The sequence below is a fragment of the Meriones unguiculatus genome, chromosome 15 (assembly GCF_030254825.1).
Source record: "Meriones unguiculatus strain TT.TT164.6M chromosome 15, Bangor_MerUng_6.1, whole genome shotgun sequence".
NCBI classification, from domain to species: domain Eukaryota; kingdom Metazoa; phylum Chordata; class Mammalia; order Rodentia; family Muridae; genus Meriones; species Meriones unguiculatus.
This window is the reverse complement of record NC_083362.1, coordinates 62,063,849-62,090,741: the sequence shown is the minus strand read 5'-3', so window position 1 is coordinate 62,090,741 and position 26,893 is coordinate 62,063,849. Positions and strand designations below refer to the sequence as shown.

The following is a 26,893-nucleotide window of genomic DNA, read 5'->3' as shown; positions in this document are numbered from 1 at the left end:
CCTCACCCCCTACCAGGTCAGCCATGGGCCCATCCTCAGGTGTTGTCCAAGAGAACATCACACACACCCTGCCACTGTCACTCCAACCCGCCCCCTCGACCCCAGCTCCCTACCCCCACCCCTCCTCCTCTCTCAGCCCCCTGCCTCCCCACTGCCCGCAGCCTTGCCCCTTGCCCCAGCTGCCCCTGACCACCTCGCTCTCTTCTCTCTCCTGGGTGCTGTCTCGCTCCCTTGCTCTCTCCTGCTCTCCCGGGAGCTGCCGTGCAGAAAGGTTCTGTTCCTCCCAGAAAAAGGCCCACATGGGAACAGGAATGTGCAGAGAGATGAAAACGCAGCAGCTGCTGAGACAGCAGGCACGGAGGGGGCCCCTGAGGAGGGGGGGGGGATCCTGGGACAACTGGAGCCTACATGGCCGAGGCGGGAGAGGGGCCCTGACAAACTGGAGCTCTTAGAGAAGAGGAAAGGACAGAGGGGTCCACAAGACCATGAAGATGGCACCGTGACCAGAACAGGTGGGAGCAGGAGGCCGTGGGTGGTGATAGCAGCGGAGAGAGTGGTGTGGGGAGTGGTGTAGCCAGAGCTGGGAGTGGCAGCAGTGAGGAATGGAGTGCACAGAGATGGATGAGGCAGAGAAGACCGGGCGGAGGCTGGTGGAGCAGTGGTAGGGGCAGCACAGGACAGCATGACGAGATGAGACAGTGTGAGGCCCAGGTGAGGCTGTTACTTACACGTGGATCGAGAGCGCCCGTCCTCTGTACAGACTGAACGCGCTGCCATACAGGTCACTGGCCACCGAAAGGCTATCCTCTGACCCCCAGCTTGCGCCCACCAGATTAGCTCGCGAGGCCCGCACCAGCGGCTCCACCCCCAGGTGCCGTGGCCCGGCCCCGGTTGTCTGTGCTTGCCTTGGGCTGCCTAGGAGGGGGCGGGTGCCACCCCCGCTGCCCGCTTCCTGCTCCAGGACCGTCTGCCCGCTGCCCCACCAGCTCACTTGTTCCTCTGAGGTACCAGTCACGGAGGTCGGGGGTGTGTCCAAGGAGGTGCCCACCAGGGTGTCAGAGCCCCCTAAAGAAAGGAGCACAGTGAGACAGAGGCGTCCTTTGTAGGAAGCCAGTCTTCTTGCTCTTGGAGCACCCAGAAAGCTCACCTGTGGGGGTGCTGAAGGCCCTGTCATCCCGAAGCTCCAGGCGCTGGGTCCCTTGCACATCGCTGATGTCATCCTCAGCAGTCTCCGAGTCTGGAGAAGAAGGGGTCTGTGTGGGCAGGGACCTCCTCCCTATGCCTCCAACTCTTTCCTAGTTGCCTCCTGCCTCCCCCACAGCAAGTTCCATCTTAACCACAGGGAGGGCTTCCAGGACCCAGTCTACTCTTTGGCTCCTGACATCTCCCTGGCCAGCATGGGATGCTTACGGTAGCCCCGCCCATGCTCATGCCCTGGCTTCATCTCTGGACCACTCACCCTTGGATGCTCACCCTTACCTCCGTAGACCCCCCGGTAAGCCAGCCCCACCCACTTAAGGGCTTACCAGGGCCTCATCCACCCTCTCCTTGTCAGCAACCGCTTAAGGTCTTGAATAGCAGCAGCCCACCTAACAAGGCCCTAAGTTCCAGGGCTCAAAAGTCTAGGTTCCAGGACCCCAGGAACAAAGAGGAGTCACCTCAGAGCTGTACGGTCAAGGCAGGCAACCAACAGCAGGACCAGGCTGTCCTGAACCCCAAACCAGTGGGAAGGCATCAGGGCGTGGCTGAGGCAGGGTGAGGAGAAACCCAGACTGGGTGGGGGAAGGGAGGAAGGGGCTAGGGCAGGAGCCAGCTTCCTACCGTAACTTTGCTTTCTGCAGGAGCGGAAAACTTCGCTTCCATAGGAGCAGCAGGAGAGAGATGTGGACAGACAGTTTTCAGAGTGTTTGTGGGATGGGGAGGAGAGGGAGACAACCCCCCCACCCCGAATGTACCAACAGTGGGGAGCCATATGCTTAGGCATCCCAGCTGCCCAGTGATCCTGGTACCCTCAGCACTTAGTACCAGGAGTCTCACTAGCCACACGCACGCACACACGCACGCACACACGCGCACACACACACTTGTGCCCACCCACTGAGTCAGGGCTGTCTCCCTAATGCTAGGAGCTGGGCCCACTATCACAGCGTTCACGGTATGCCCTTCCTTACAAAGGCATTCCTGTCTGTCTACACTGTACTGTAGCAGCCGTTTTCCTCAAAAACTTCTCTACTCCTGAATGGTCCTCAAAAAAAAAAAAAAATGCTGTGGTAAGGTTAAGAGCAAAGATCCCTGGGCATTTTCAACATCCCGGAATCTATCATGTTCTGTGCCTCAGTTTCCCTTTGGGTACCAAAACAAATAGGGGCCATGTAGTCATTGCCAGAACATGGCAATGCAATGCTTCTCATTTCGTCCCACAGTTGGACAACAGAGAGCCCAGACCCATGGTGGATGTGCTAGGCAGCCCCTTCCCCAATACTAGGGCCTTTTTCAGCTGCAGAGAATAGTGGTCTTTCTTAGGGATGGATAGATGGGGGGGGGATTCCCATATCTCGTGGGCTATCTTCAGGGCCATGATGCCTTATGAAGGAACATGGACCAAGAGAAGTGGGCATGGGCTACAGCAGCCAGAAGTCCACGCACCATGGGTAAGTCGGCCAAAGGCCCGGCGGGAATGGCCGGTTTTCTGAAAGAGAAAAGCCAGAATGAGTTGTTGAGGGGAGGCTTGCGTTTATATACCTGAGTTAACATATCTCTCGTTCCAATTATCAAACAGGAACTCTACTAGGGACCAGGGCAGAGACCTAGTTGCCCTAGTTGTAAAGGCTCAACTCCTCTTCCTCTAGGCTGTCCAGCTGGGCTCTAGGGAGGAGCCGGGAAGGAAGGCTAGGGTAGAGCAAACCCTAGTACTTCCTAAGGGACAGAGTCTGGGGTCAGAGCAGCACTCCCAGAGATACAGGGGAGGAGATAAAAAAAAAAAAGTCAGCATGACTGAGGGAAGATGGAGCGGGGGCGCTAGAATGTACAGAAATGGAGGGCCGAAGGCACAGATTCCTGCTGCGGAGAAGGGCAGACACCTGGGATAACAGGCAGGGTAGGGGCTGGCAAAAGGCAGATTCCCTCAAAGGCCAGCACCTTGCTAACGCAGGAAGGAGGCCCTAGTACGCAGAGGGCAAGACAGAGCTTGGGGAAATTTACTGAGCTCAGCGCGCATCCATGCGCTTTGGTTTCAGGATCTCGGGGATACCGAAGACTGCGGAGTCGGGGGGCCTGGGAAAAGCCGGGCGGAGACTGAGGCCAGGGCTGGATGTGGGTGAGATGGCAAAGAAGCCAGTGGGTGCTGCGTGCTGAGGCTGCAACCGGGGCCTCCGGGGGTCGAGCGGGTTGAGGACGATGGGGGCTTCTGCCCTTCAGCGCGGGGAGGGGCCTGTGTTCTCCAGTCGCTGGCCAGGGCGCCCCCTCCCCCGGAAACGTGCCCGGCCCGTCGCCCTTCGCAGGGCCGGGGTGGGGCCAGGGCCACTCCATCGCCCCCTCCTCTGGGCCCAGCCGCGGTGACCCGCCCTCCCTCGGGGCGCCCAGCCCTTCCTGCCCCCTCCCGGCGCCGCCCGCCCCCGGAGCCCTCACCTGGAAACGCTTCTTCACCCACAGCTTCTTCATGGCGGGGGAGGGGGCCGGGCCGGCGGCCGGGCGAGGAGGGGACAGGCGGGGGCGGGGCGGAGTCGGAGGCGGGGCCGGGGGCGAGCTGGGGAGCGGGCAGGAGCCGGCGCGGGTGGCAGAAGGAGCCTCCGGGCCTCCGGAGCCGGGGTGGGGGTGAGACGAAGGCGGCGGCGCCTAGAGCCCGCCCCTCCTCCGCCAGCCTGAGCCCCACCTGGCGACCCTTCTTTTTCCGGCCCTTCTGCCCACCCTGGGGCAGCACTCGCCTGTTTTCCAGCTCTCCCACGGAAGACCTCCCGACGCTGAGAGCCCGCACCCCTACCCCACATCTGCCTTTCGGGCCCTGGGCACATAGGGAAACTGAGGCTCAGAAAGGGCTGCAATAGCCTGTAGTTCAGGCCACTTGGTAGGCAGCGAGAGGCGGCCTCCTCGCCGCATCCCCTTTCCTCCTTCAGGCTGGCTATGGAAGGTCAGCAGCACCTTCGCTTGCGTACTCCCGCAAACATGCGCACACGCACACTGCACACTGCCGGAAAGTACCCAAGTCACCTCAGGGCACAGCGCCGGGTGGGGGCGCCTAGGTCATGCTCAGAGGAAAAGTCCTTGGGTTGGGGTTACATGCTGACTTGGACCCAGCCTTCTCGGGACAGTAAAAAAAAAAAGTGGGGGGCTTTCCTCTCTTTGGCTCTAACATCTGGATGCTCCTGTGCTGTCCCCTCCCATCCATCTATCAAAACACACACACACACACACACACACACACACACACACACGCACGCACAAATGGCGTGGACGAAGGTGCTCATAAGTATTCCTAATAATTGAAGTCAACTCACGTTCTTGTTTTCTCACGAGTGAGCAGCTACTCAACAAGATTTTTGGCGCGTTCCCCCACTGCCCACCCCACCTTATCCAGCGCCACGCGCACACACACTGTGTCTAAACAAAGTTCTGCTTTCCTATCCTAATAACAGTGCAGCCAGGTTTCATTAGCAGTTGCCAAAATGCCTGGCACTTTACAAATGTCAGCTCATTTAGAACAACCGCAGGAGCCGGAGACTGTTAGGAGTATTCCAACCCCCATTAAACTGACAAGTGGCTGAGGCTAAGAGAACTGCTATCGCTACGGGTCTCCTCATCCCAGCATGCACCGGGGTGGTGTCAGCCCCAGCTATGACCACAGTACTGAGCACAGCCTTGTTGGTCTGTACAGGCATTATGCTGAGGACTTTGTGTGAGTAACTCGTTTAATGCCCTTAAGGAGGAAGACTGAGGCACAAAGCGATTACTTGTCCCGGGTTGTAAAGTGAATAAATTGAGGGAGCCTGGATTCTCTAACCAGGTTATTGACCATTACATCATAAGGAACCACATGCTGGTTCCTCAGCGCATCTCCTGGCCTTACTGCTTTAAAACCTTGGCACTGAAATAAATACAGAGACAGACCCAATGAATTTGGTTGGGTTTAAGGTGAGACAACTCTCTTACATTCATTTGCTTCCCTCAATACTTCCCTCCTTTTTTTTTTTTTTTTTTTGTTTCTACCTATAGCTGTTCACATTTGAAACTCCCCCTTTTAAAAATTATTTTGTTTTGTTTTGAGACAGGGTCTCACTCTATAGCCCTGGCAGGTCTGGAGCTCGTTATGTAGACTAAGCGGGCCTCAAATTCAACCTCTCTGTGCGGAGATTAAAGGCACGTGCTGCCCTGCTGGAGGGGCTTATGACCCCACCTTCTACATTCTAGCCACATTCAGGTGCTCTTGTCCCTCAGCCCACCGGTGGCCAACTGCACCCATGTAGAGATGTGCACCGAGAAGGCACGCTTGTCCATCTGCACTAGTACCAGCCAGAGGACCCTGGACACCCCCAAATACAAATACACCAGCTTACAGATGGAGGAACTGAGTGGACAGAGGGGGTAACATGAGACCCTGTTCCCCCAGAGAATCCAAGGGGCTGGCACATTCCATAGCAAAAATAACCAATGGGCAGCGGGTGTGAGTGATGGGACAGCTGGGCTTGAGGAGTGACTGGCAGGAATCTTGTGTTCCTGCCCTGAGTCTGTGCAGCAACCTGAAGGACTAGCCTGGGAGGTGCTCACTTGCAGCATGAGCCCCTCAGGTTTTCTCTGTGGCTGCTCCGAGTCTGTGCTGCTCTACAAACCTCCATTTCAGCCCTGCCAGCATCCCCCACCACATACACACCCAGCTGGAAAAACTCTGAAGGAGCCTGCCTCCCCTGATCTCTTCGTAGACTGCTGGGCAACTCTTCTTTCCTCTACCTTTCTTTCCTGCCTCTGTTCAGCTCCTCTGTCCCCCAGCCCCCAGCTCCGTTACTTTCACACTGTACAGGGGACGGTGCCTCATATCTTCTGTCTCTCCTCGCTAGAAACTAATCCCCAGGAAGGGATAACTTTTGGCTCTCCCCCCGCCCCACCCCCATTCATGTACCCCAAGCACCTAAAACAGTAGATAACCGGTTACATGGGTGACGCCCCATATACAGAGTGAGTCCCAGAGCTGCGAGCAGTAGGGAAGGAATGGTAGGGAATTGGTGGTGAATCTTCCAGGACAACTTTCATCCAGCCTACCCTCCTTCTCTGTTTGACCCAAGCTCGTTCCGAGAAACTGTTAGAGAAGTAACTCTCCCTCATCTGACAGGACTTGCTCTGATAAGCAAAGTGAGGGAGGCCTCTCTGCTCCTCTCTTCCCTCCCAGGGTTCCTCTATGATTCTACTCTGGCCCCTCCTCCTCTCTTTGATTGGCACTTCCTGTGCTATCCAAGGATGGATGGTGACATTCTATTCCCATTTTCAATTCCACAGTAGTTTCTCATGGCTTTTTATCCAGACATTCCAAGTCCAGGTAGGAATGATGATAACTACAGAACAGTCCTTCCTAGAGATTCTGGTCTATTCCTCTTCTTTCCTGGTCTAAACTGCCCCTCTTTCTTTCTAACTCTAACTTTTCCCTTCCATGCCTTCAAGTATCCAGGGTGGTTCATTGCCATCTGTTTATTGCCTTTCTTGATAAACACTCTTCATCCTGGCTGTAAAGCTTCCACTAACCAGCTCTCCCTATTTGCCCCTTTCTCTCAGCTGCCATATCCCCTGCCCTGCAGTACAAGAAGGCTTCCTCTTAAGCCACACATGCCTCATGATCTGAGGGCACCACTTATTCTGGTCACTCGCTGAGGAGCCATGTAAGGATAGATGGGAGCCAGATGCTTCCAAAGAGAATGGCCACCTGTGCTAGAGGCAGGATGGAGGAGGACTGGGAGAATGACAGGAGAAAGGTGAGCATGATGAGCAGCTCTTGGCTTAGTCTTCCTGCATCTTTCTTTCTGTGAACAGGCAAGCGAGGACCTAGACTCAGAGATACAGCTTCTCAGACCTAACCCGGCTCCCTCACTTACTAGCCATTCAACCTTGGGCAAATTGGAATCCTGGCTGTCTTATGTATTAATAAAGTATGAATAAGAATAAGAGAGTCTGGAAGATTAAATCGTTAAACAAGATAGCACATCCTGTACATGTTAAGGATTTTACCAGCATCCTAAATTTCTGCCATTTTCCCCTCCTTTATTTTCTATTTCAACACCCTAATGCCTTTACCTTTACCACCTGAGTTTTCCCATCTTACAAAACTCCCATCCTGCAACAGACTCGTTTTCCAGCATCTTGCCAACACCCTCCTGTCCTGAGCTAACATCCCAGGCTTCTAAGTGCCAGGAGCCTTCCTATCACCCTGTCTCACCCAGCCAGAAAGCAATCAAGGCCAGGAAACCTCTTCCTTCTGCAGCCAGGTCCTTGCTCGGCTTCCAGTTCCTTGAATCTTTGTGCTGTTGATTCCAAACAAGAGGGTTTTTCTATGAAGTCTGAGCGATGCTGAACGGTTGGCTCAGCTTCCCTGGACCCAGGAGCTGTCACTGAGCAGGGATGGGAGGCATGGGCAGTAGAAGAAGCAGAAGCCAGACTCATCTAGCATCACAAAAGCCTCCCCTCACCCAGGCGGAACTTCTCTGCCACCTTGTGTCTGTACATATGAACGTGTTCTCCAAGGTGACATACTTCAGCACAGTCCTCTCTTCCTGTCTAAAGTGAATGTCAGAGGCCCTAAAGCCAGCCCTACAGCGCTGGAGGTCTTTCTTCACTCCAAGCCCTTCACCCCTGCTGTTCACCAAGCCAGGAGAGTGTTCCCCTACATCTAGATATATCCAGTCCAGGCTTATCTATGCCTACCCCACCACCCTGATTCAAAAGCAGAAAGGAAATAGCCCTGCCAGGGGGTGTGGTGGTGGGGGGATTGCCTGAATCTTGTTCAGAGATGACAGGCCAGGCCAAATGATTAGCAGCTAATTAACAATATCCACCCTCTCTCCTTTCCTCCCTTCATCTCTCCCTCCCCCAGAACATCTTCAATAGTAGAAAGATCACCAAGATCACCAACAAACAGTATTCTCAGTCCTGACATGCCATAACCAACCCTTACTTCAGGCAGACCTCCCTCCTTTCTGGTCCACAGTGTTCTCACCTGTACAAGAAAGCATTTGGAGCTGCAGTTCTCCGTGGACCCGAGGACCTGTGGACCTGTGCAACATCTAAAAAGCAGAGTGATAACCACTCTCTCCCTCTGTCCTTCCTTTTCCTGACCAAATCTCTCTTTCCTCTCAGTAGTATTCTTATTAATTTAATCTACCTTAATCTTTGAGTTCTAGTCTGTTTTATATATAGTTTTACTTCAGACTATAGATAATTAAAAACTACAAGAATCTACTCATTCAGCTCAGAATTCTTTCAGAACATGCTCCAGTTGTTAAGGGTCCAGGTTAAAGAAGTCTGTATTGGCAGCTTCTAGGCCTATTGGAAGCCACCCGTAGCCATCTACAGGCCACTCCTGGTCTCTGGGACCACAAGAACCACCCTGGATACTTGAAGGCATGGAAGAGAGAGGTTAGAGTTAGAAAGAAAGAGGGGCAGTTTAGGCCAGGAAAGAAGAGGAATAGACCAGAATCTCTAGGAAGGTCTGTTCTGTAGTTATTACCATTCCTACCTGGACTTGGAATGTCTGGATAAAAAGTCATGAGAAACTATTGTGAAATTGGAAATGGGAATAGAATGTCACCATCCATCCATGGATAGCACAGCAATGGGCAGAATGAAGCTGGGGAGAGAAGACCCTGGTAGAAAACAGCTCGTTTCCATCTGCTGCTGTATTAAGCCTACTTTCCACTCCACTTGACGAGTCCTTTCATTACTGGACTTCTTCCGCAGCTCCCCAAGATTGACCCTTATATTCTTCCATGGAGTGGAATGAGATGCCTCTCTAGCAAATGACCAAAACAGTCAGACTTTCCCCTCTAATTCCAGCCTTTCACCCTCTCCCCCAAATGAAACCTACTCCCTAAGAATTCCAATTTTCAAACGTTGGTAGGTCCAAGACTGTCTTTGGCTTAGAGAACCATTTGGCTCAGACACTGAAAAAAAGAACCCCCAAAACTGACCCAAGGATAATCCACCTGGCCTGACATGGACACCAGCTACAGCAGGACCATGCCCCTGCCCCTCCTCTGCCTCAGTTCATCAGCCTACAATGCCACCTTCACAAGAGTAAGGGCACCACCCTGAAGCATCTCCCTTTTATGTCCTCTGCACACTCACTTGGGAGCCTCAGTAGATACACACAGTCCACAGGCTTTCATTCCGTCTCCATCTACTCTGCTCCTGCATACTTGTATGAACACTGCCGGAGTCCAGAGCCTCTCACAACTCTCTCTCTCTCTCTCTCTCTCACACACACACACACACACACACACACACGGATTCTCAAACAGCCACTTCCCACGTCAAGCCTGTTCCATCTACTGATGCCCTGGATCCTGTTCATACACATCAGATCCCTTCCACCTTGCCTAGTCCTGACCACACCAGCCCTGTCCCAGTGTTGATCTTCAAGAGAGGAGGTCTGGCCATCTTCCTCCTACGTGGAACAGGGAAACTGGCTTGTCTTTCAGACAAGCACGTAACATCTGTGAGGGGCTGGTCACCAGTCTCAAGTCTGTCATTGGAGCAGAAGAGGGCAATTCTCCCCAGGGGGCTTTTCTCTAATGGATTAGAAGAGCTTTTGTACTATTGTTCAAGAGGTCTGTGTGGGTTTCAGATTAGACCCACCAACTGCTGACCTTTGACCTCTGACCTTCATGTGGGAAGCCTTGACACACTTTCCCTGTTGATCTGCCCTTCACAGTGAGCACAGCTGGGAACACTGGGCACCTGGGAAGACTGTGAGGAGCCGTAACCTGCATAGTGTGGCCTGAGCAGCTGTCTCAGCCCCTGTGCCCCCGACCCTGCCAGGCAGGCCCCACCTCCGCATTACCTCTGACCTCCAGCACTGTGAGCACAGCCTCGCAGGAGGCCTGGCCCCGCTCATTCTGGGCGCTGCAGCTGTACACGCCGGCATCCTGTGCCCCGCAGCTCCGGAGCCACAAGCAGCTGGGCTCTGGGGTCGGTGTGGGCAGGAGCTTGCCATCGCGGAACCAGTTAAGGCTAGGCTGGGGTGTCCCGCTCACTACCACCCGCAGCCGCACATCACTGCCCGCACACACAGCCGCGTTCTTCAGGGGCCGCAGGAAGACCGGCGCCCCGGCCCCGGCCCCGGCCCCGGCCCCAGTGACGAGGACCCCTCTGCCGGCCCCCACCTTGGCTCTCTTCGGGGGCACCCCGGGGCTGGGAGGTGCCCTCGTGCCGGCGTCCTCGCCTCGCGTGCCCCGGGCTTTCTGCATGGCCTCTGTGAGCTGGACTAAGGGGACCAGGAACACTAGAACTGGGAGGCCAGGGGGACGCCCCGGGGGGTGGGGTATGGTGCCTTAGGAGATGAGCGCTGCGGGGCCGGCGGCCGGCCTTCCTGCTGCCCGCCCGCCTTCGGCTTGTGCTACCCAGAAGGTCACCAGGGCCGCCCGCCGTTGCGCCTCAGGGACTATTTTTAGGCCCCCCGGCTCGGGTTGCGATTGAGCGGTGGAGGGAGGGGGCAACAGGGGAGGGGATTTGGACTCTTCTGTGGTTCCTTCTCTTTCTCCCGGTGCCCCCATCGCCAGGGCTGGGCTAAAAGACTCTCCTCCCCCACGGTGTGTCTGTGTCCCATCCCCCACCCCCACCCCCAGCCTGCACGAACTGGCTGGGGAATCGAGTTACCCCTGGGCTCAGGCCTGCTTCCTTTCTTCAGGCCTCAGCTCCCCAGCCTCACTAGGCTGGTGGAGAGGAAGAGGAAAGGTTCAGAAGAGATGCCTGAGAGGTGCTTGGAGAGACAGGCCCCAGTGGAGGTGAGCCCACTGCAAGCAGGAGGGACCAATGGCCTCCCCCAGCACCTCCATTAAAGCTGGTAAGCACCAAGACCAATAGCCTGGGGTCCGGGTGGAGTTTTGGCTCCCAGCTGGTCCTGCACTCACTACCACAACCACCCCACCTTCACAGGCCAGGCGATCCCTAATCCTCTCTCAGTCTGCAATCACCTGTGGATAAGGGTCGTTGGGTAGGATTGCAACCAGCAACGAATAGCAGCAAGGGCAGTGGAGACAGAGGGACGGACAGCATGAGGAGAGCATGGTAAAAGGGGGGCTGGGAAAGCTTGAGCTGTGGATGAGGGCAAAAGCTTTGGTGGTTAAGGACTCCATCTCCCAAGGCAGGAAGCGCTAGGACTGATGTCGATGATGTTTTTGTCCAACTTGTGGAGGCTGGGTACACACACATTGTAGAGATAGGTGCCCAGGCCGTGGGACGCAGATTGTAGTCCCTCACCATCTTCCCAGATGCCCACTTTTCTCAGTAGTGCCCACTCTTGAAGGGCAAATCGACAGGGAAAGGTAGGGAAAGGATCAAGAATGGAAAGGATAGAGAAGTTTCCCCGAAAGAAGGTCAGAGGTTAAGGGTCAGCAGCTGGTGGGTCTAACCTGAGACTCACACAGACCTCTTGGACAATAGTGCAGAAGCTCTTCTAGTCAAGTAGAGAGAGGCCCCTTGGACACAGACAGACAGACAGACAGACACACACACACACTCACGCAAAACTGGTAAACCTCATGATCTGGATACACCGTACCATTGTCACTTTCCTGGCAGTCATATAAAATGTCACCACTGGGAAAATCCTAGTGAAGTGTCCACAGGATCTGTCTCTCTGTGTGATTTCTGACAACGGCATATGAATTTGCATTTCAAAGGGCCACGGTATTAACGGGCTTGTATAGCATTCCTGAGGCCCTCAGTTCCATTTGCAGTCACACACACACACACACACACACACAAACACACACTTCAAGATCCAAACCTTGTTTTTGAGCGCAAAGGAATTAGCCCTGGGAAGGGCTGAAAGCCAGGGTCATTCAGAGATGGGGAAAGTATTCTTGATTTGTTGGTTGAATAAACGAACCATCTTCATTCTGGGATACTAAAGTAAAAGTGTGTGTGTGTGTGTGTGTGTGTGTGTGTGTGCAGTGGTGCTTGAGAGCGTGAGCATGCATTCCCAGGAGCACAGTACAGAAGAAACAATTTAAACGCTGAATTATGTCCATAAAGATTTAGAGCCTTAGGGAATGACTTTTCATGTAGTTTGCATACATTAAAGCTCACTCTGTGATGAGCAGGTCCCTGGTTTTTGACAGATGCAAGAAACGGTATATTTTCTACCCCAGGAATATACAAAGCAGTTCCATCACCCTAAATATTCACGTGTGCACCCTCTTTGTCGTTAGCCACACCCTACCTACCAGTCCCTGGCACCCTCCAATGATGAATTGAATTCTACAACGCAAGTTGAATTCTAAAAAGGTTAAAAAAAAAAAAAAAAAAAAGAAAGAAAGAAAAGTGGGAGAAGGCATCAGGCACAGAACGCGAAGAACAAAGGAATAGATACTGTTCTGTTTTGTTCTAAGCTCACAGCCGGGACGAGGAGAATGGCTCAGGTAAAGTGCTTACTGTGTGAGCATGAGGCCCAGTGTCCAGGTCCCCAGCAGCCATGTAAACTCCGGGTGGGTGACACATATCTCTCTCCTCAGTGTGAAGGGGCAGAGACAGGTAGACCCTGGAGGCTCAATGGCCAGCTAGCCAACTTACCTGAATTTGGATGGTCCAGACACAGTGAGAGAATCCTGGCTTAAAATACAAGGTGAAGAACTATAGAGAAGCAGCCCCACGTCAACCTCTGACCTCTCCACCCGTGTGCATGGGTAGGTACACCTGCATGCCGCCCCCTCCACACGCACACACAAAGCCCATCACCCAAAGCTGTTTATCTAACACCATGGATCACCATTACAGGCAATGCAGCAATGGTCTGCAAATGTTGGCTCATTGGCTAGTTGGTTGGTTGAAATCACATAACACCTTTAAACCTCGGTTTCCTCACCTATGCATGGGAGCAGCCAAACTTGGGGTGTGTTTGTTCCTTCAGCAAAGCCCTTCAGCAAAGCCTTCTTGAGTTCCTCCTATGAAGCTGGTACCATTTCATTGACCAGGAATGTAGCCATGGACAAAACAGACAAAGATGCCAGTCCCTGGGCTTGCTTATATTGGAGAAAACAGACATTTGACAGACGGAGCAACCAAGAACGTGTAAGGACTGAAACGGAGAGAAATACTGTGTAGATGACTCAGCAAGGAACGGGGGTTACGAATGTGGGGTGCAGGCCTTTAGTCCCAGCACTCAGGAGGCAGAGGCAGGCAGATCTCCGTGAGTTCAAGGCCAGCCTGGTCTACAGAGTGAGTTCCAGGACAGCCAAGGCTACACAGAGAAACCCTGTCTCGAAAAACCAAAAATGAACAAATAAGAAGTAAACAAATAAATGAAAAGATGGGGGGGGTTGGAGTGAAGGTGGCGATGCCTGTAATCCCAGTGCTTGAGGCAGGAAGGTTGGGAGTTTGAGATTAGGCTTGGCTATCCAGTGACAGCCTGTCTCAAAAATAAATGAATAAACTAATATAAGATAACTGGAGTCACCCCACAGGCGCTCTGGAGCTTGTCTTGTAAGGATGAGGAAGGAAAGGACACAGAGGGCTGTGCAGGATCATCTCAGCTCATGTAAGATGTGCCTGGCAGATACCAGGAAGAGCCAGAAGGCCAGCCAGGCTGGAGGGAATGAACACAGAGTCAAGGTAAAATAGATCATATAGCTTGAAAAGGCCAGGTGGCCTAGCGTCTTGCAGGTCATGGTGCTTTTATTCTCAGCGAAATGGGAAGGCATCCCTGGGTTTTGAGGAGAAGAATTACACGATCTGACCTATGTTATGGTCATAATTTAAATTATATTAAATATTAAAACGAATATTAACTATTTAAAAGGCTTGGGCACAGAGCCTGGAACATGGCTTGTATCCTGCCTACTATGTCCATTCACGGGTATACCTTGACTTGCTCCCAAGGGTCTATGAGACTGGCACAAGCCCCTGCTGGTCGCTGGCGCCCTCTCCTGGACAAGGACGGACCAGCTGACAACTGGAAAGGTCAGGCTGCAGCCAGGTCAGTTACTCACGACAGCTGTCTCTAAGGTGTCTGTCCCTGGGCATGGGCCCCGGCCGTGCCCTGTAGCCTGGCGCTGAGCTGGCTGTGTGTACTGCCAGATTGCTCTGCCCGCTGATCACAAGTCTATGGTGTCATGGAAAGATATCTGGGCTCCAGAAGCCCTGTCTTCCTTTGCGTTAGATGGCTGTGTGACCTTGGCAGATCACGACACCTCTCTGGGCCAAGGAACATTTCATCTAAGTTGTTTTGCTTGTTTGTTTTGACAGGCCAACCTGGAACTTGCTCTGTGGCACAGTCGGTTCTTAAACTCATGATGCTCCTCAGCCTCCTAAGTGCTAGGAACCATTGTGCCTGGCTTCTCTGGGTCGTTAATTTTTTATTTTTTGAGATTTTATTTAAATGTTATTTTTGTTTATGTGGATGGATGTCTGTACCATGTGCATGCAGCACCCCATGGAGGCTCAAAGAAGGTATTGTATCTCCTGGGACTGGAGTTACAAATGACTTTGAGCTTCCATACACATGCTGGGAATTGAACCTGGGTCCTCTGGAAGAGCAGCCAGTGTTCTCAACTGCTGGACCATCTTTCTAGGCCCATTCTCCAAGTCTTAATGACTTCCTATGTGTATGTGTATGTGGTAGGGAAGGGGGGTGAGATCTCAGTAAATGTCCATTGAATTGGTGAAGAAGTGGGTGCTACCAGCCCTTCCTAGTGAATATTTAATATAGAGAAAAGTAAATAAATGTGCCCAGTGGGTTTTCATTCAAGAAGTATTTAAATATTTAATGCGTACCAAGTACTCTTTGGGGTGCGAGGAATACAGCAGTGAATAAAACAGATAAAAACTGTCCTTGGGCAGCTGGCATTTTTAGGTACTGAACCAAAGGTCACTGGTGCATTTGCATATGTGCCCCGGTGAGCTGTGTAGAGAGGCAGGAGGGAGAAAGGAGTGACCTCAGAGGGCAGGGCTGGAGTTCAGCCAGAGTAGACAGATGGGATAGGAGAACGCCCACTGGGATCTAGCTGCCTCTGCCGTCCTTCCTGCTTCCCTCAGAGAGAACTGGAGCTGGCCTGAGCCTGGCCTTTGAGAAGCCAGGCTATGGGAAGCCTCTGAAAGTCTGTTCCCTTCTTGATGTACAGTCGTGTAGAAAATTCCACAGCATCTCAAGGTGGGGGTGTGTGTGAGATTTTGCCATGGAAGCAACTGGGATAAGGTGCACTGAAGAGCGGACTCTAGATACAAAACCATGTGAGACATGGTCCTTCTATGGTCTGTTTTGTCACTGCTAGCTTTTGGGAGCAGGCTCAGAAAAGCTCTGCGCAGAATGTCTCCCTTGGGTGTGGAGGGCATCACCGGTCTCCTGTCTGGGGACAAGCAGGTGTCGTTACATTACAGGAGACAAATGTGTGAAGGAAAGGCTTTTCTTCAGAGCATTCCCTAATGGAGGTGCCTCCAGAGGGCTGCCACAATGATGGGATGGGCTGAGGCTGGGAAGGGAATTCCTAGATGAGGGACATCTGAAGTCTGATGGAGTCTGGCACCCCCAGCTCCCCAAGCCCTAAAGACTAGTCTGTACCTGATCTGTTGTTTTACGACAGAACAAAGCTACCTCCTCCCCCCTCCCCTCCACGTGTTCTTTTGACCTATGTGGGGCAGAGGAGCGCACACAATTCACTCAGGGTGAAGGGGAAACAGCAGGGTTCTGGAAACTCCTTCCAGACTCCTGCCATAGCAGCTGGGCCCTCAGCCCAGGAGTTCCTCAGAGAAGTCAGCACAGATTCGAGTTTCAGCGACAGACAATCCCTTCCTCCCACTTCCTGCTCGAGTCCCGTGGAAAGACATGGAATGAAATAGGTGTTCTATGAGAGCTTGTCTATAAGCTGACTGTTAGAACAGGTGGGGGATGGAAATGACGGGACTCATGGGTGGCAGAGGTAGGGAGCTGGTAAAACAGAGGTGCACCCAGGAAAGGGGAGAAAGACAGCTCTACCAGAAAGGATTCTGGGAGGTTTGGAAAGCTATTTTAGAATGATGGATAGGGACTTTAAGGCTAAAGCCTCATGTTTACCTGCAGCCTAGATGTACTCATCAGCTTTTCGGTTTCTGTAGTCTTCCGTCCCCTTTAAAGGGCAATCACTTACCTCATATTCCTTAAATCTTACTTTGACCTGAAATATGTTTTAGGAAGAAGTGGGAAGAGAGACAAGCTTTGTGCCCCCTCCCCAGACCTTTGGGCTGCTCGGTTGATTGAGTCTTTCCTTATAGGTTGAAATGGCTTCTGAAACATACTTCAGCATCTCATACATATGTGAAGCTTGTTTTATTCCATTAACATCTTACGAAGTCTCTTTTCATTACTAAAACTTCCTAAGTCAGCAGTTCTCAACCTGTGGGTCGTAACCCCTGGGGTGGGGGTGGGGTGCATATCGGATATCCTGCCTGTCAAATATTTACATTACGATTCATGACAGTAGCAAAATTACAGTTATAAAATGGCTGGGCACCACTACAACATGAGCAACTGTGTTAAAGGGTCACAGCATTAGGAAGGTTGAGAAGCACTGTTCTAAGCTAGCAGGGCCTCATTAGTACACGTTTTAGTCTATTGATTTCTTTTCTTTTCTTTTTTTCTTTAATAATTCCTATCCTCCCGTCTCATTTCCCCAACTCTCTCAAATTTTCCTTTTGTTTGTTCTTGGTGTTTTTGTTTGTATTTGGTTTTGTTTTTTTTTTACACAGGACCCCATTAAGTAGCCCAAGCTAGCCTTGAATCTGAAATCTTCTGGCCTCAACCTCTTGAGTGCCAGTGCTAAAATTACAGGCAGCATACCTCCCCTGGCTCTTTGGTATTTTTAATTGAGACTGCATTCCATTGGTACTGTATGTGGTTGGAGGATGGGTTGACATTTTCGTAGAGTGCTGAGCCTTTTCAGCCAAGTAAAAATTCTGTCTTTGCAGTTTTTCGAACAATGTTATTTTGCCTGGACTGGCCTCTGTGCATTAAAGAAAGGGTTTAAAAGGTACTTGAGAGAGTAAAGCAAGACAATCAAGAGTTTAAAGCCAAAAGCTGGGCACAGAAGGAGTTTGAGGCCAGTCTGGGTTATATGAGATAGTCTCTCAAAAAAAAAAAAAAAAAAAGTAAATGGAAAGTGGCTGGTTCTTTCTTTGAGGGAAAAAGACTGAGGGAATCTCTTTCACAGCTAGTCTCTGGAAGAGGACTGTCTTCATCCCTCACCCAAATGCCCAGCTGATATTAAGGGACTAGGAAGTCTAAGGGGGCAGATAGACTTTGGACCCATGGCACTGTGGCTTTTTAACGGAAGCCTCTTCTCCACCACCAGCACCTCCCCACCCCCACATTGCAGCGCTTGGAGGCCCACAGGGCAATCTAGCTGGGCAAGAGGTGGACACAGTCCATCCCAGGGTAATGGGTAGTATGACAGGATCCAGGGCCCCCCGAGAGACTCATCAGTCAAGACAGCGGGGGCATGGAGGTTTGTGCTTGGCTTTTTATTTATTGTTTCTGTCCAGGGCCCCTGTAGTGGAGGGGCAGGCACAGGAGGTGGTGCCCTTCCACCCCCCAGGCCTACTCTCTGCCTCTCTCTTCTTTCCTCTCCGGCTTCTCATCCACCCTCTCTCCTTCTGTATTTCCTGCTCCCACATCCAGCACCTTCGGGTTCCTTCTTACAGCCCCTGCTTTCCAAGCCCATCCTGGGCTGCGATGGGAAAGAGAGGGGCTATGAGGACTTTTTTTTTTCAGCCCCCCACTCTCCATCTCAGCTTGCTGAGAAGGCTTCACTCTGTCTCTGACCCAGGCTGGGGGTCGAATGTGGGGATGTCCACAAAGCTCTGTCCTGACCCTGTCAATCCCAACACCCTCTCTGGTACCCTCTCCAAAGCCAGAGGCTAAAGCCTGAGGCTACAGAGGTGGGAGGGAAAGGGTCAAGACTTGAGCTGGGTTCTCTCTTAAGAGCCAGGCTGGACAACTGCCAACAGCCAGGACTCACGGGAGGGTCTGCAGAGATGGCTGAGGTGTTTCCAGGGGCTGGGCAGCATGAAGACCACAAAGGGGTGATCGGTGAGGAGGGGTCAGGGGCTGTGAGTGGAGGAAAGTGGCTGGGTGTGACAACTGAGAGCCGAAGAGGCTGGCATCATGAGGCAGTGAGGACGGGGCCGGGACGGTGCTGGTCTGGCTTAGAGCACCTCATGTTGTTGCTGTGTGGCCTCGCTGACGACCTGAGCAGGAGGAGAAGTCCAGTCCATCCACTGCTGGCCCCATTTACTCCACCCCAAGGCAGCAGGACCCGCTCACCCCATCTAGGGTGGGAAGTCACCCCGCTGGTGAAAGGCACCTGGCTGGCAGACACCCCATTACTCCCACCAAGGACAAGGGGTATGGCAGACCACTCACCTCTCCATCCCGGGTCTCAATGGTCTTGATCATCACCGTCTTTTTGGTGTGGACCTCAGAACCCCTTTGTTCAGGGCTGGTTTCTGTAATGGGACCCACCATATGTTCAGCCTGGCCAAGTTCATATCTAAGCTGCACAGTGGCTGGAAATCTATCCCAGGCTGCACTGCTCCGAGTACTAGCTGATTTCCACCTTCCTCATGCAACCCTTCTGATTTCTTCAAGGCCTGACCTTCGAACCCAGCACCCAGCAGGTGTTTCTGTGGAGCTAGCAGCCAGTCCAGCTAGAAAGATGACCTCAAGAGCCAAAAGACTTCGAGGAGGGCTGGTGCAGGAAGGCAGGGACCCAAGGACTAGGCCTAGTATTATTATTCATGTTCTCTATCTTTCCTTGTTCCCTCTCCACCTCTGGATTTTCAGAAGGGTCCTGCATGAGTGTGCATCCTTGGGCTCTCCTTTAAGACAGCAAGCCAGAAGCCCAGGCTATAGACAAGCTGGAGGAATGTAGAGGCTCCATCTTTTTCTTTGGATGAGCTGCTTGATGTCTTCTTTGGGGGGGGCGAGGTGGGTTCGAGACAAGAGTTTCTGTGTGTAGCCTTGGCTGTCCTGGACTCACTTTGTAGACCAGGCTGGCCTTGAACTCACAGTGACCCACCCGTCTCTGCCTCCCGAGTGCTGGGATTAAATGCGTGTGCCACCACGACCAGCTGCTGCTTGGTGTCTTAATGTAGCAGCAGCTAGTCATTGATTCACTGGCCCTATTGTGCCTCAGTTTCCTCTCTGGGAAACAGCAGCCAGGAAGCTTCCCTCATTGTGGCTCAGAGCTGCTGATACACAGCAAAAAGCAACGATTTTATATGCACAACACATACTTGGTATCTGAATAAACAAATAAGTGAAAAAAGAATTCTGAGTTTCGTAGTGGGGGTCACATTCAGTTCTGTGGTGTCAGGAGTTTGGCGTTCATGAGTTCCTTAGCAAGCAACTAGCCTGTAATGAACGTTTGACTCCATGGAGCACAGCGTGTGTTTTTCCTGATGGAAATGAACATCGAAGATGTAAAAGGTTTGATCTAGGAAAGGAGAGGCTGCCAAGATCTCCGACTCGCTTTCCTAATGTATCATTAGTGAGTGCTTTTCTGCTCTCTGGGGTTGGGAAGCCACTTGATCTACATATTACTAATGTCAGGATGGCAGAATGCCCTCAAAGCTCATTCTCTTCATTGTTTGGCTTTGCTAAAATTTGGATTTTTTTTTCCAAATGTGCATCTAGCATCTTGCTCCTGCAAACAAGGCACTCAACAAACAGCCAGAGAACTGTGTGCCAAGTGCTCTCTGGCAGCATGCCAGGCAATTCGTGAGCAAGGAGTACCTTCCTGCCCAGAGAGTGAGATGCTCCTACTGCCAGGGAAACATCCCAGCAGCTTCCAGAGTTTGGGACTCAGGGCACATCCTGATTCTTGAGACCCAATAATCCAGAAGGTACAGGGAATGTAGTCATCATAATAGAACACAAACCATCATCATCACCACCACCACCATTACCATCATAACCATCACCACCACCACCACAACCACTACTATCACCACCATCACCACCACCTCCATCACCACCACACACCTTGGTGCTTTATCTACGGCCCTCTTTCTCTTTCATGCCTGGTCTGCTCCAGGGTCCCACCCTTCTCTCCTCATAAGCATGGGCTACCCAAGCTACCCTAGCCCCTGCAACCACACCTCTACTATCCAGCACACACTCACCTCGGAAGTTGAGAGCAGAGAAGGTCTGGATAGGAAGGTTGATCCTGAAAAGAGAAACACCATGTCCCCAGAGGGGTAAGGACACTCAAACCTCTCCCTAAAATCACCCCCATCACTCTTTAGGCCGGTTCTCCCCAAACATTTCCAGCTGTCCCAGCCCCACTGAGCCCAGTACTCTCACTACTCAATGCACAAACTCTAGATCAACAAACAAGATCAAGAACAAACTCTAGCTGTCTGGGAATGTCCTCTTCTATAAAGATTACCTATGCTAATTCTGACCTTAGGCATGACACCAAGATGCCTAACCCCACTGACCCCTCCAGGCCCTCAGCTCTTCCTTGCTCCCAGCACTAGGGGAGGCAAGAACAGCAGCTGTAAGTGACACTCACTTTGTGCCCACCCTCCAGGAGTGGGCTATTTACTCCTAGTCTAGAAAAGGACATCTGGCTCTAGCTACCTTAAAAGGTCATCTGTGTTGGGTTAGATGTAGATGCCATTCTACAAAACTCAGGGGCTGGGGAGGTAGTTCCGTCGGTAGAACATTTGGTTAGCATGCACAAAGCTGTGGCTCAGTCCCCTGTACCACATAAACCAGGCACGGTGGCACAGCCTGCTCAAGTCCCAGCATTAAGGAAATGGAGGCAAGAGGGGTAGGGGTGTTCAAGGTCATCCTTGAACTACATAGGAAGTCCGAGGCCAGTCTGAGCTATAAAGACCCTTCTCAAAAGAAAGAAACAAGTAAAAACCCTGAATTTTCCTTGTAAGTTCAGACCTAAACATGGCTGCCATGCTTTTATGAGTATTGATGGTACCATTTCTTGGTATAATTGATCTGTCTTAAATTGATGGTAAGCTTATACACAATGAAATGGGCGAACCTTTAGGGTGCATCTAGTGAGTTTTGAGAACTATCTGTCTCCATGTAACTGCCAGTCCAGTCCACATTCACAATATTTCAGTCTCCCAGCAGGCTCCCCTACACTCCTGTTTCTTGTGTCTGGAAGTTGGGTGGGTTGCTTTGAGCACATCATCTGTGTCTTTTCCTTTGAGCACAAATGAGTGTGTATGTTTGTATGTGCACCCACCTCAGCCTCCTCTCTAAGGCCATCCATGTACAAGGCTTCTTGCCTCTGCATTTCTCTGTCTCTAGCACCCCCTCCCTTTTCATCCTCATCATTTTCCACTCTGCTTTCAGCTCTCCCTTGACTGGCAGTAATATTTTATTACTGATTGCCAAATATGATTTTATGCTGCAAGTTCTTAATTCTAAAGGTGGATAAGGGAATACTTATCTCTCTCTCTCTCTCACTCTCTCTCTCTCAAAAGCTGTTAATTAAATCATGCTTTACCCAGGTGGCCCTGGTTAATTTTCTTCAATGGGCAGCACAATACCCTCTTATATAATACCGTATCCGGGTCTTGAGATCTGGGGTGAACTGGGCTCTTAGCACCTTACCCTACATCTAAACCCTCACCGGCTCTCCTCGCCCTCCAGCAGCTTCCGGTAAGTGGCAATCTCCACATCCAAGGCCATCTTCACATTGAGCAGGTCTTGATACTCCCGCAGGTGGCGGGCCATCTCATCCTTCAGATGCCTGATCTCCTCCTCCAGGCGCGCAATGTTGTCCTGATAGCCACTGGCCTCACTGGCAAAGCGATCTTCCAACTCCCGCATCTGCCTCATCAGGGAGTCGTTCTGCAGGGGATGAGGGGGGCCCAAGTCAAGGACAGTGTCAGAGCATGTCTAGGAAGGAGGCCATTAGAGAATCAGGACGGAAAGAGATCCAGTGTTGGGGCTTGGAGGCAATTCCATTCGGTCTTGATTAGGCCAGAAGAATGGTCAAAAGCCTTTTTCTTAACTGTGGAACCCAGAACTCTAGTGAAGTTTTATGTGGCCATTCAGAAGAAACCACCTAAAAAGGAGTACCTGCGCTAGCCCTCCACCCCTTCAGGGAGACGTTCCTAGAAGTCTTCTGATTCTTTAGTACCCAATTAAGAATCCACCCATCTGATTTTACCTCTCTGTGCATTTGAGGAGATGGAGTGGAGGTCTGTAATGGGCTCAAAGTGTCACAGAGCGAAAGGTATGAACTAAGCTGCAGGGCAGAAAGAGGCTGAGCTCGTGGGAGAGGGGAGGGACTCACGGTGCCCTTGAGGGCATCAATCTCGCAGGTGTAGGACTGGATCTGGTGTCGGTACTCCATCATCTCCTGCTTGGCCTGGCGTAGTGCGTCATTGTTCTTATTGGCTGCCTGGGTCAAGTCTGAAACCTGAGAGCAGAGAAAGGGTCTCTGAGATGGACGAAACAGGATGCAGTGTGGGCAAGGGAATATGGAAATTCCGGGCTCGCCCTACTCCAGGGATGCAGGTACAGGAAGCATTTCACCCGGAGAGAGGAGGACAGGTGCCAGAGCCCCTAGGCCGGACCACCCACCTTAGACTTGTACCACTCCTCAGCTTCAGAGATGTTCTTAGCCGCAATGGTCTCGTACTGAGCCCGGATGTCCCTGAGGGCAGCTGTGAGGTCTGGCTTGGACATGTCCATCTCCACCTGGACCTGTTGTTCTTGAAGCTGGGCCTGAAGCTCACGGATTTCCTGCAGGGCACAGCTGGGCTTCAGTCTCCTTCTGGACCCCCCTCCCCAAAGCACCTCACAACCCCATTTCAGAGTCAAGCCCACTTCTTGCTGCTTTCACTATCACCCAAGGGCCCTGTTACCTCTTCGTGTACTTTCTTAAGGAATGCAATCTCCTCGTTGAGTGATTCAATTCTGCGCTCTAGGTCGATGCGAGCTAGAGTGGCTGCATCTACATCCTGGACGGGGGAGGGGACAACAGTGTCAGGGTCTGGAACAACTCAAGTGGAGCCAAGGGAAGGGAAAAAAGGGATGGCTGCTGGGGACCAAAGAGGGCTCACCGCTCGGAAGGCAGCCAAGTTGTTCTCTGCTTCTTCTCTCAGTTGGATTTCCTCCTGTAGCCTAGCCAGGACAGACAGACAAATAGTGAGGGACAGAGCCAGCAGCAGAAAAGCGCTGGCTGGGGACCTATCAGGGAGACAGTTCAGGACACAGAGACAAGTCCTGGTTGCTGGGTAGAAATAAGAGGCCTTGGGGGGGGGGGAGAGTAGAAGAGGCCCCGCCCACTGGGGGGGCAGGAAGTGGCTCACTGTCAGCTCTGGAGCCACACCCTTGAAGTCTATGTCCCAGATAGACTGACCTCCCCGGGGTTAGGAACTGTGTTTTATTTTATCCACCTCTGTTCTCAGGCTTAGCCTGACCCATGTAGGAGCTAAATAAATGTTGGTGACTTTGGTGGCAAGAAGGTGACTCCACTCAGCTGGGGAAAGAGACACAGGATCATGAGTACTCTGCAGTATTCTGTATGGAGTCTTTTCTGTCTACTTTTACTTTTTTTTTTCTTTTTAATTTCCTAAAACAAGTTTTGCTATGCAGACCCAGTTGGCTTGTTACTTGCTCTGTATCCCAGGTTTGCCTAGAACTCACGACAATCCTCCTGTATCATCCCCCCAAGTGCTGGCACGACAGGGGTGTGCCCCTCATATCACAGCCTTTTCTTATTGGATCATGGTGGGATGGGCTAGTCCTCTTGAGCTTTATAAGCCTCGGCCCTTATCCACTGTCCACTTCGCTCAAACCTAGCCATTTACCTAGCTCAAGAGCACTGCCTCAGCTAGGCCCGGGGGCCAAGCTCCCCACCTCACCCCTCCCCAGGGCCTCATCACAACTGAGCTGAAAGTCACTGCCTGGCTTCCTTTCGGCCCTCCCCAACCCGTCCAGCTTTCCAGGCTCCCAGCAGCCTCTCTTCTCCCTCTGACCGTGCCCTGACTGACCCCTCTACCGTTCCTCGGTTATGGTCGTCACCACACGGCCACTCCAGCAACTTAGCCTCCTTTCAAAGGCAGCTGCCCACTGCACTAAGCCTCCCAAGCCCCACCCCCCTCCTTTCTTCCATCTACCGCCCCAAGAAAACTACTCCAGTGTTAGAGAGAAGCCAAAGGAAGATCCGGGGCCCATCTCTTCTTAGGGATCACCTGGGAATGACCTACTCCAAACATGGGCTAAGGAGGGTCCCAGGCTCTGGGAGAGGGTACCTAGTTCCCTGAAAGGGGACGGGGTGAGGGGGAAAGATCTGGGAGGCACTGGGCTCTCACTTGGCCTTGAGCCTCTGCAGGTCGTCGATCAGGTTGTCCCGCTCCACGTCGACCCGGGCGCGCTGGTTGGTGAGCACCTCCACCTGGCGCCGGAGTTCCCGCATCTCCTCCTCATAAAGCTCGGCGACGCGGGTCGGCTCGCGACCCTTGAGCCGGTTGACCTCGGCGGCGAGCGCGGCGTTCTGCTGCTCCAAGAAGCGCACCTTCTCGATGTAGCTGGCAAAGCGGTCATTGAGCTCTTGCAGCTCCACCTTCTCGTTGGTGCGCGTGGCCAGGAACTCCTGGTTCACGGCGTCCGCCAGCGAGAAGTCCAGCAGCTCCCCCGCGCCGTACGATGGCGCGCGGGTGGTCCCCAGCCGGCTGGCCCGCAGCGACCCCAGGCCTCCGGCCCCGCCCGACGTGCGCGACACCTGGTACACGCGGGATGTCATTGAGCTCGAGGAGCCCTTGGTACCGAAGCCTGCTCGAGGGAACACTGGAGAGCTCAGAGGGGAGCCGAGCGAGAAGCCCGGGGCGCCGCCGAAGGTGCGGCGGTAGGAGGACACGCGCTGGCTGGACGAGTAGGCCTGGCTCATGGTGGCGGCGTGGACGAGGCTGGGCGGACGCACGGAGGAGGCAGCGGGCAGGCAGCCGGCTGGAGAGTGGATGTAAGGGGACACAGAGCCCCTTAGCTGTCGGCACTATTTGTAGCCCTCCTGACATCACCCCCCGCCGCCCCTCCCCTGACAGCTGCAGGATCCCTCTGTCCTGCCAAGAAAGGGCGGCCACAGGCGAGGGGGCGGGGAGGCCAGCTCCCCCGCAAGAGGCCTGTGCCCCTGAGCAGCCCCAAGAGGCCTGCTGGATTTCACCGGTCAGGGAGCTGACAGGAGACCCCAGGCCGGCCTCTTTTCTCCCCGTTTGGATACCTGCCTTATCCTGGGGAAAGCAGGCTAGAGATTTTCACTTGTTTGAGGCCGTCTGTTTACTCCAAGGAGAGATTTTAGGTCATTGGAATGAACAAGAAGGATCCCTGAAGTGTTTTATTTGCAAAGGTTGCCTAGAAGATGCTGAGGTTTCCAACCACGGGGGGCCAAGGTCATATAGGAACCTATTAGCCCATCAAAGGGGTCCCTAGGCAGCCTGTAGGGTGGGAGTGTTGGGGGGGGGCATCCGTTAGGCAGAGAGTAACCCTGGCCAGTGCCTGTCTGCTTAAGCATGTCACTGGCACGTGGGTTCTAGCTCTGAGCCTCAGTTTCCCTCTGGAGGAGTGTAGGCCTTCTGCTTCCCTCAAGTTTATGACCTGCAAGATAATTTCCAGAAAGACTGCTGTTTCCAATCGTGTGTAGTCACACGCCCACATGGCCGCCCTCGCCTGACTCCTGCGCCCCTGTCCTCCTCACCCCCTCTCTGATTCATCCCCCTACTCACACCATCCCACACCCACTCACACCAGGGTTTTGTGTTTTGTCAGGAGCCGCATGTCAGGCCAGCCATCTCCCTGGTAGCAACAGCTGCCAAGGCGAAATACCAGAGCTGGTATTTATAGAGGAGAATGAATACATCGGCTAGGAAGCAAGGTACAGGAGAGGAGCTCTGTGGAGATGGGGTGGGGGGGCAGGCACCTGAGGAGATAAAGGAGTTAAGGGAGGCTGGGAGTAACGAGCTTCAGTCACTCCAGGACCCCAACAGAAATGAAGCCCTGAAGCCATTTTGCCTTTCTCTTGCCATCTCCATTCCGCTCAGCACAGGGCACTCACTGAGCCCTAAGGAAACCACGCATTGTGGCCCTTCACTTCCCTTGCCCTCTATAGGTCTCTCTTCGGACTGGCCCTTCTAGAATGCAGACCCCAGAAACAGTGCACTAGATGAGGGACCCACAGCTCTGACCCAGGAAACAGAGCGCTGGATGAGGAGCCAGAGCCCTGCCCAGGGCTGGTCAGAAAGAGTCGCTAGACAGCAGGTCCTTTACCTCCCTAACCCTCAGTGTCCTTAGTCATAGAGTGGGGCCAAGCCCTTTGCATGACTGCACAGTGAGCATCTGAACAGGCCTGGGAGGCCATAAAACCACCCACAACGGCAACAGCTCCTTATATGTACTGACCCCCGCTGAGATCGCCACGCCTGTGATCCCCCAGGTCTCCAACAACCCCGTGAGGCAGGGACTGTCGTAAATCCCATCTTCTGTAGCTCAGTGTAGTGAGGCAGCCTGACTCCAGGGACTACTAGGCTTTGGCCCCAGACTGGATGTGACTATGGCAGATGAGCTGTGAAGGACTTGCTACCACAGTCTTTTCGAAGCCTTTTGCATTGAGCATCTAATTTTTATCCCTGAGATGAGTTTATGAGATGGATGGGGAGCTCCAAATATTCTTATTCAGCCTTCAAGTCAGCGCAAGCT

At 52.8% G+C, this 26,893-nt stretch overlaps 3 protein-coding genes and 1 long non-coding RNA gene across 12 annotated transcripts in view; 1 reads left to right on the top strand and 3 right to left on the bottom strand.

The window, feature by feature from the left end:
• LOC110539384 (striated muscle enriched protein kinase) overlaps window positions 1-4,021 on the bottom strand; it is a 49,671-nt gene extending 45,650 nt beyond the window's left edge. For 2 of the 9 annotated variants that reach the window (XM_021626242.2, XM_060368670.1), the window contains exons 1-5: window positions 3,628-3,776; window positions 2,647-2,689; window positions 1,822-1,851; window positions 1,148-1,237; window positions 729-1,065 (exon numbers count right to left, since the gene is read on the bottom strand). In XM_021626242.2, coding sequence (XP_021481917.1) covers window positions 729-1,065; window positions 1,148-1,237; window positions 1,822-1,851; window positions 2,647-2,689; window positions 3,628-3,660 — 533 coding nt within the window. In that variant the 5' untranslated portion in view covers window positions 3,661-3,776. The other 7 variants (XM_060368663.1, XM_060368664.1, XM_060368666.1 and 4 more) reach the window with 6 other exon arrangements.
• Window positions 400-15,149, top strand: LOC132648101 (uncharacterized). Its single transcript, XR_009586476.1, has 4 exons — window positions 400-512; window positions 10,880-11,035; window positions 11,128-12,614; window positions 12,708-15,149. It is a non-coding gene; the product is annotated as an uncharacterized LOC132648101 (long non-coding RNA).
• On the bottom strand, window positions 9,976-10,798 carry LOC132648100 (striated muscle-specific serine/threonine-protein kinase-like). The gene has a single exon (XM_060368671.1). It carries the CDS (start codon window positions 10,437-10,439, stop codon window positions 9,984-9,986), a length of 456 nt encoding a protein of 151 aa, XP_060224654.1. The 5' UTR covers window positions 10,440-10,798; the 3' UTR covers window positions 9,976-9,983.
• A 2,512-nt stretch (window positions 15,150-17,661) lies between the features above and the next one.
• On the bottom strand, window positions 17,662-25,222 carry Des (desmin). The gene is made up of 9 exons (XM_021626230.2): window positions 24,517-25,222; window positions 23,263-23,323; window positions 23,065-23,160; window positions 22,781-22,942; window positions 22,491-22,616; window positions 21,822-22,042; window positions 20,344-20,387; window positions 18,584-18,666; window positions 17,662-18,408 (listed from the first exon to the last, which is right to left on the bottom strand). The coding sequence occupies exons 1-9, from the start codon at window positions 25,089-25,091 to the stop codon at window positions 18,367-18,369; spliced, it is 1,410 nt and encodes a 469-aa protein (XP_021481905.1). The 5' UTR covers window positions 25,092-25,222; the 3' UTR covers window positions 17,662-18,366.
• Window positions 25,223-26,893: the final 1,671 nt, after the last annotated feature.

Coding starts and splice junctions, on each gene's coding strand:
- LOC132648100 (XM_060368671.1), bottom strand. CDS start 10,439: ATGCAGAAAGCCCGGGGCACGCGAGGCGAGGACGCCGGCACGAGGGCA.
- Des (XM_021626230.2), bottom strand. CDS start 25,091: ATGAGCCAGGCCTACTCGTCCAGCCAGCGCGTGTCCTCCTACCGCCGC. Junction 23,324..24,516: donor CTGCAGAGGCTCAAGGCCAA/GTGAGAGCCCAG, acceptor TGTCCTGGCTAG/GCTACAGGAGGAAATCCAAC. Junction 22,043..22,490: donor TTGATGCCCTCAAGGGCACC/GTGAGTCCCTCC, acceptor CATCCCCTGCAG/AACGACTCCCTGATGAGGCA.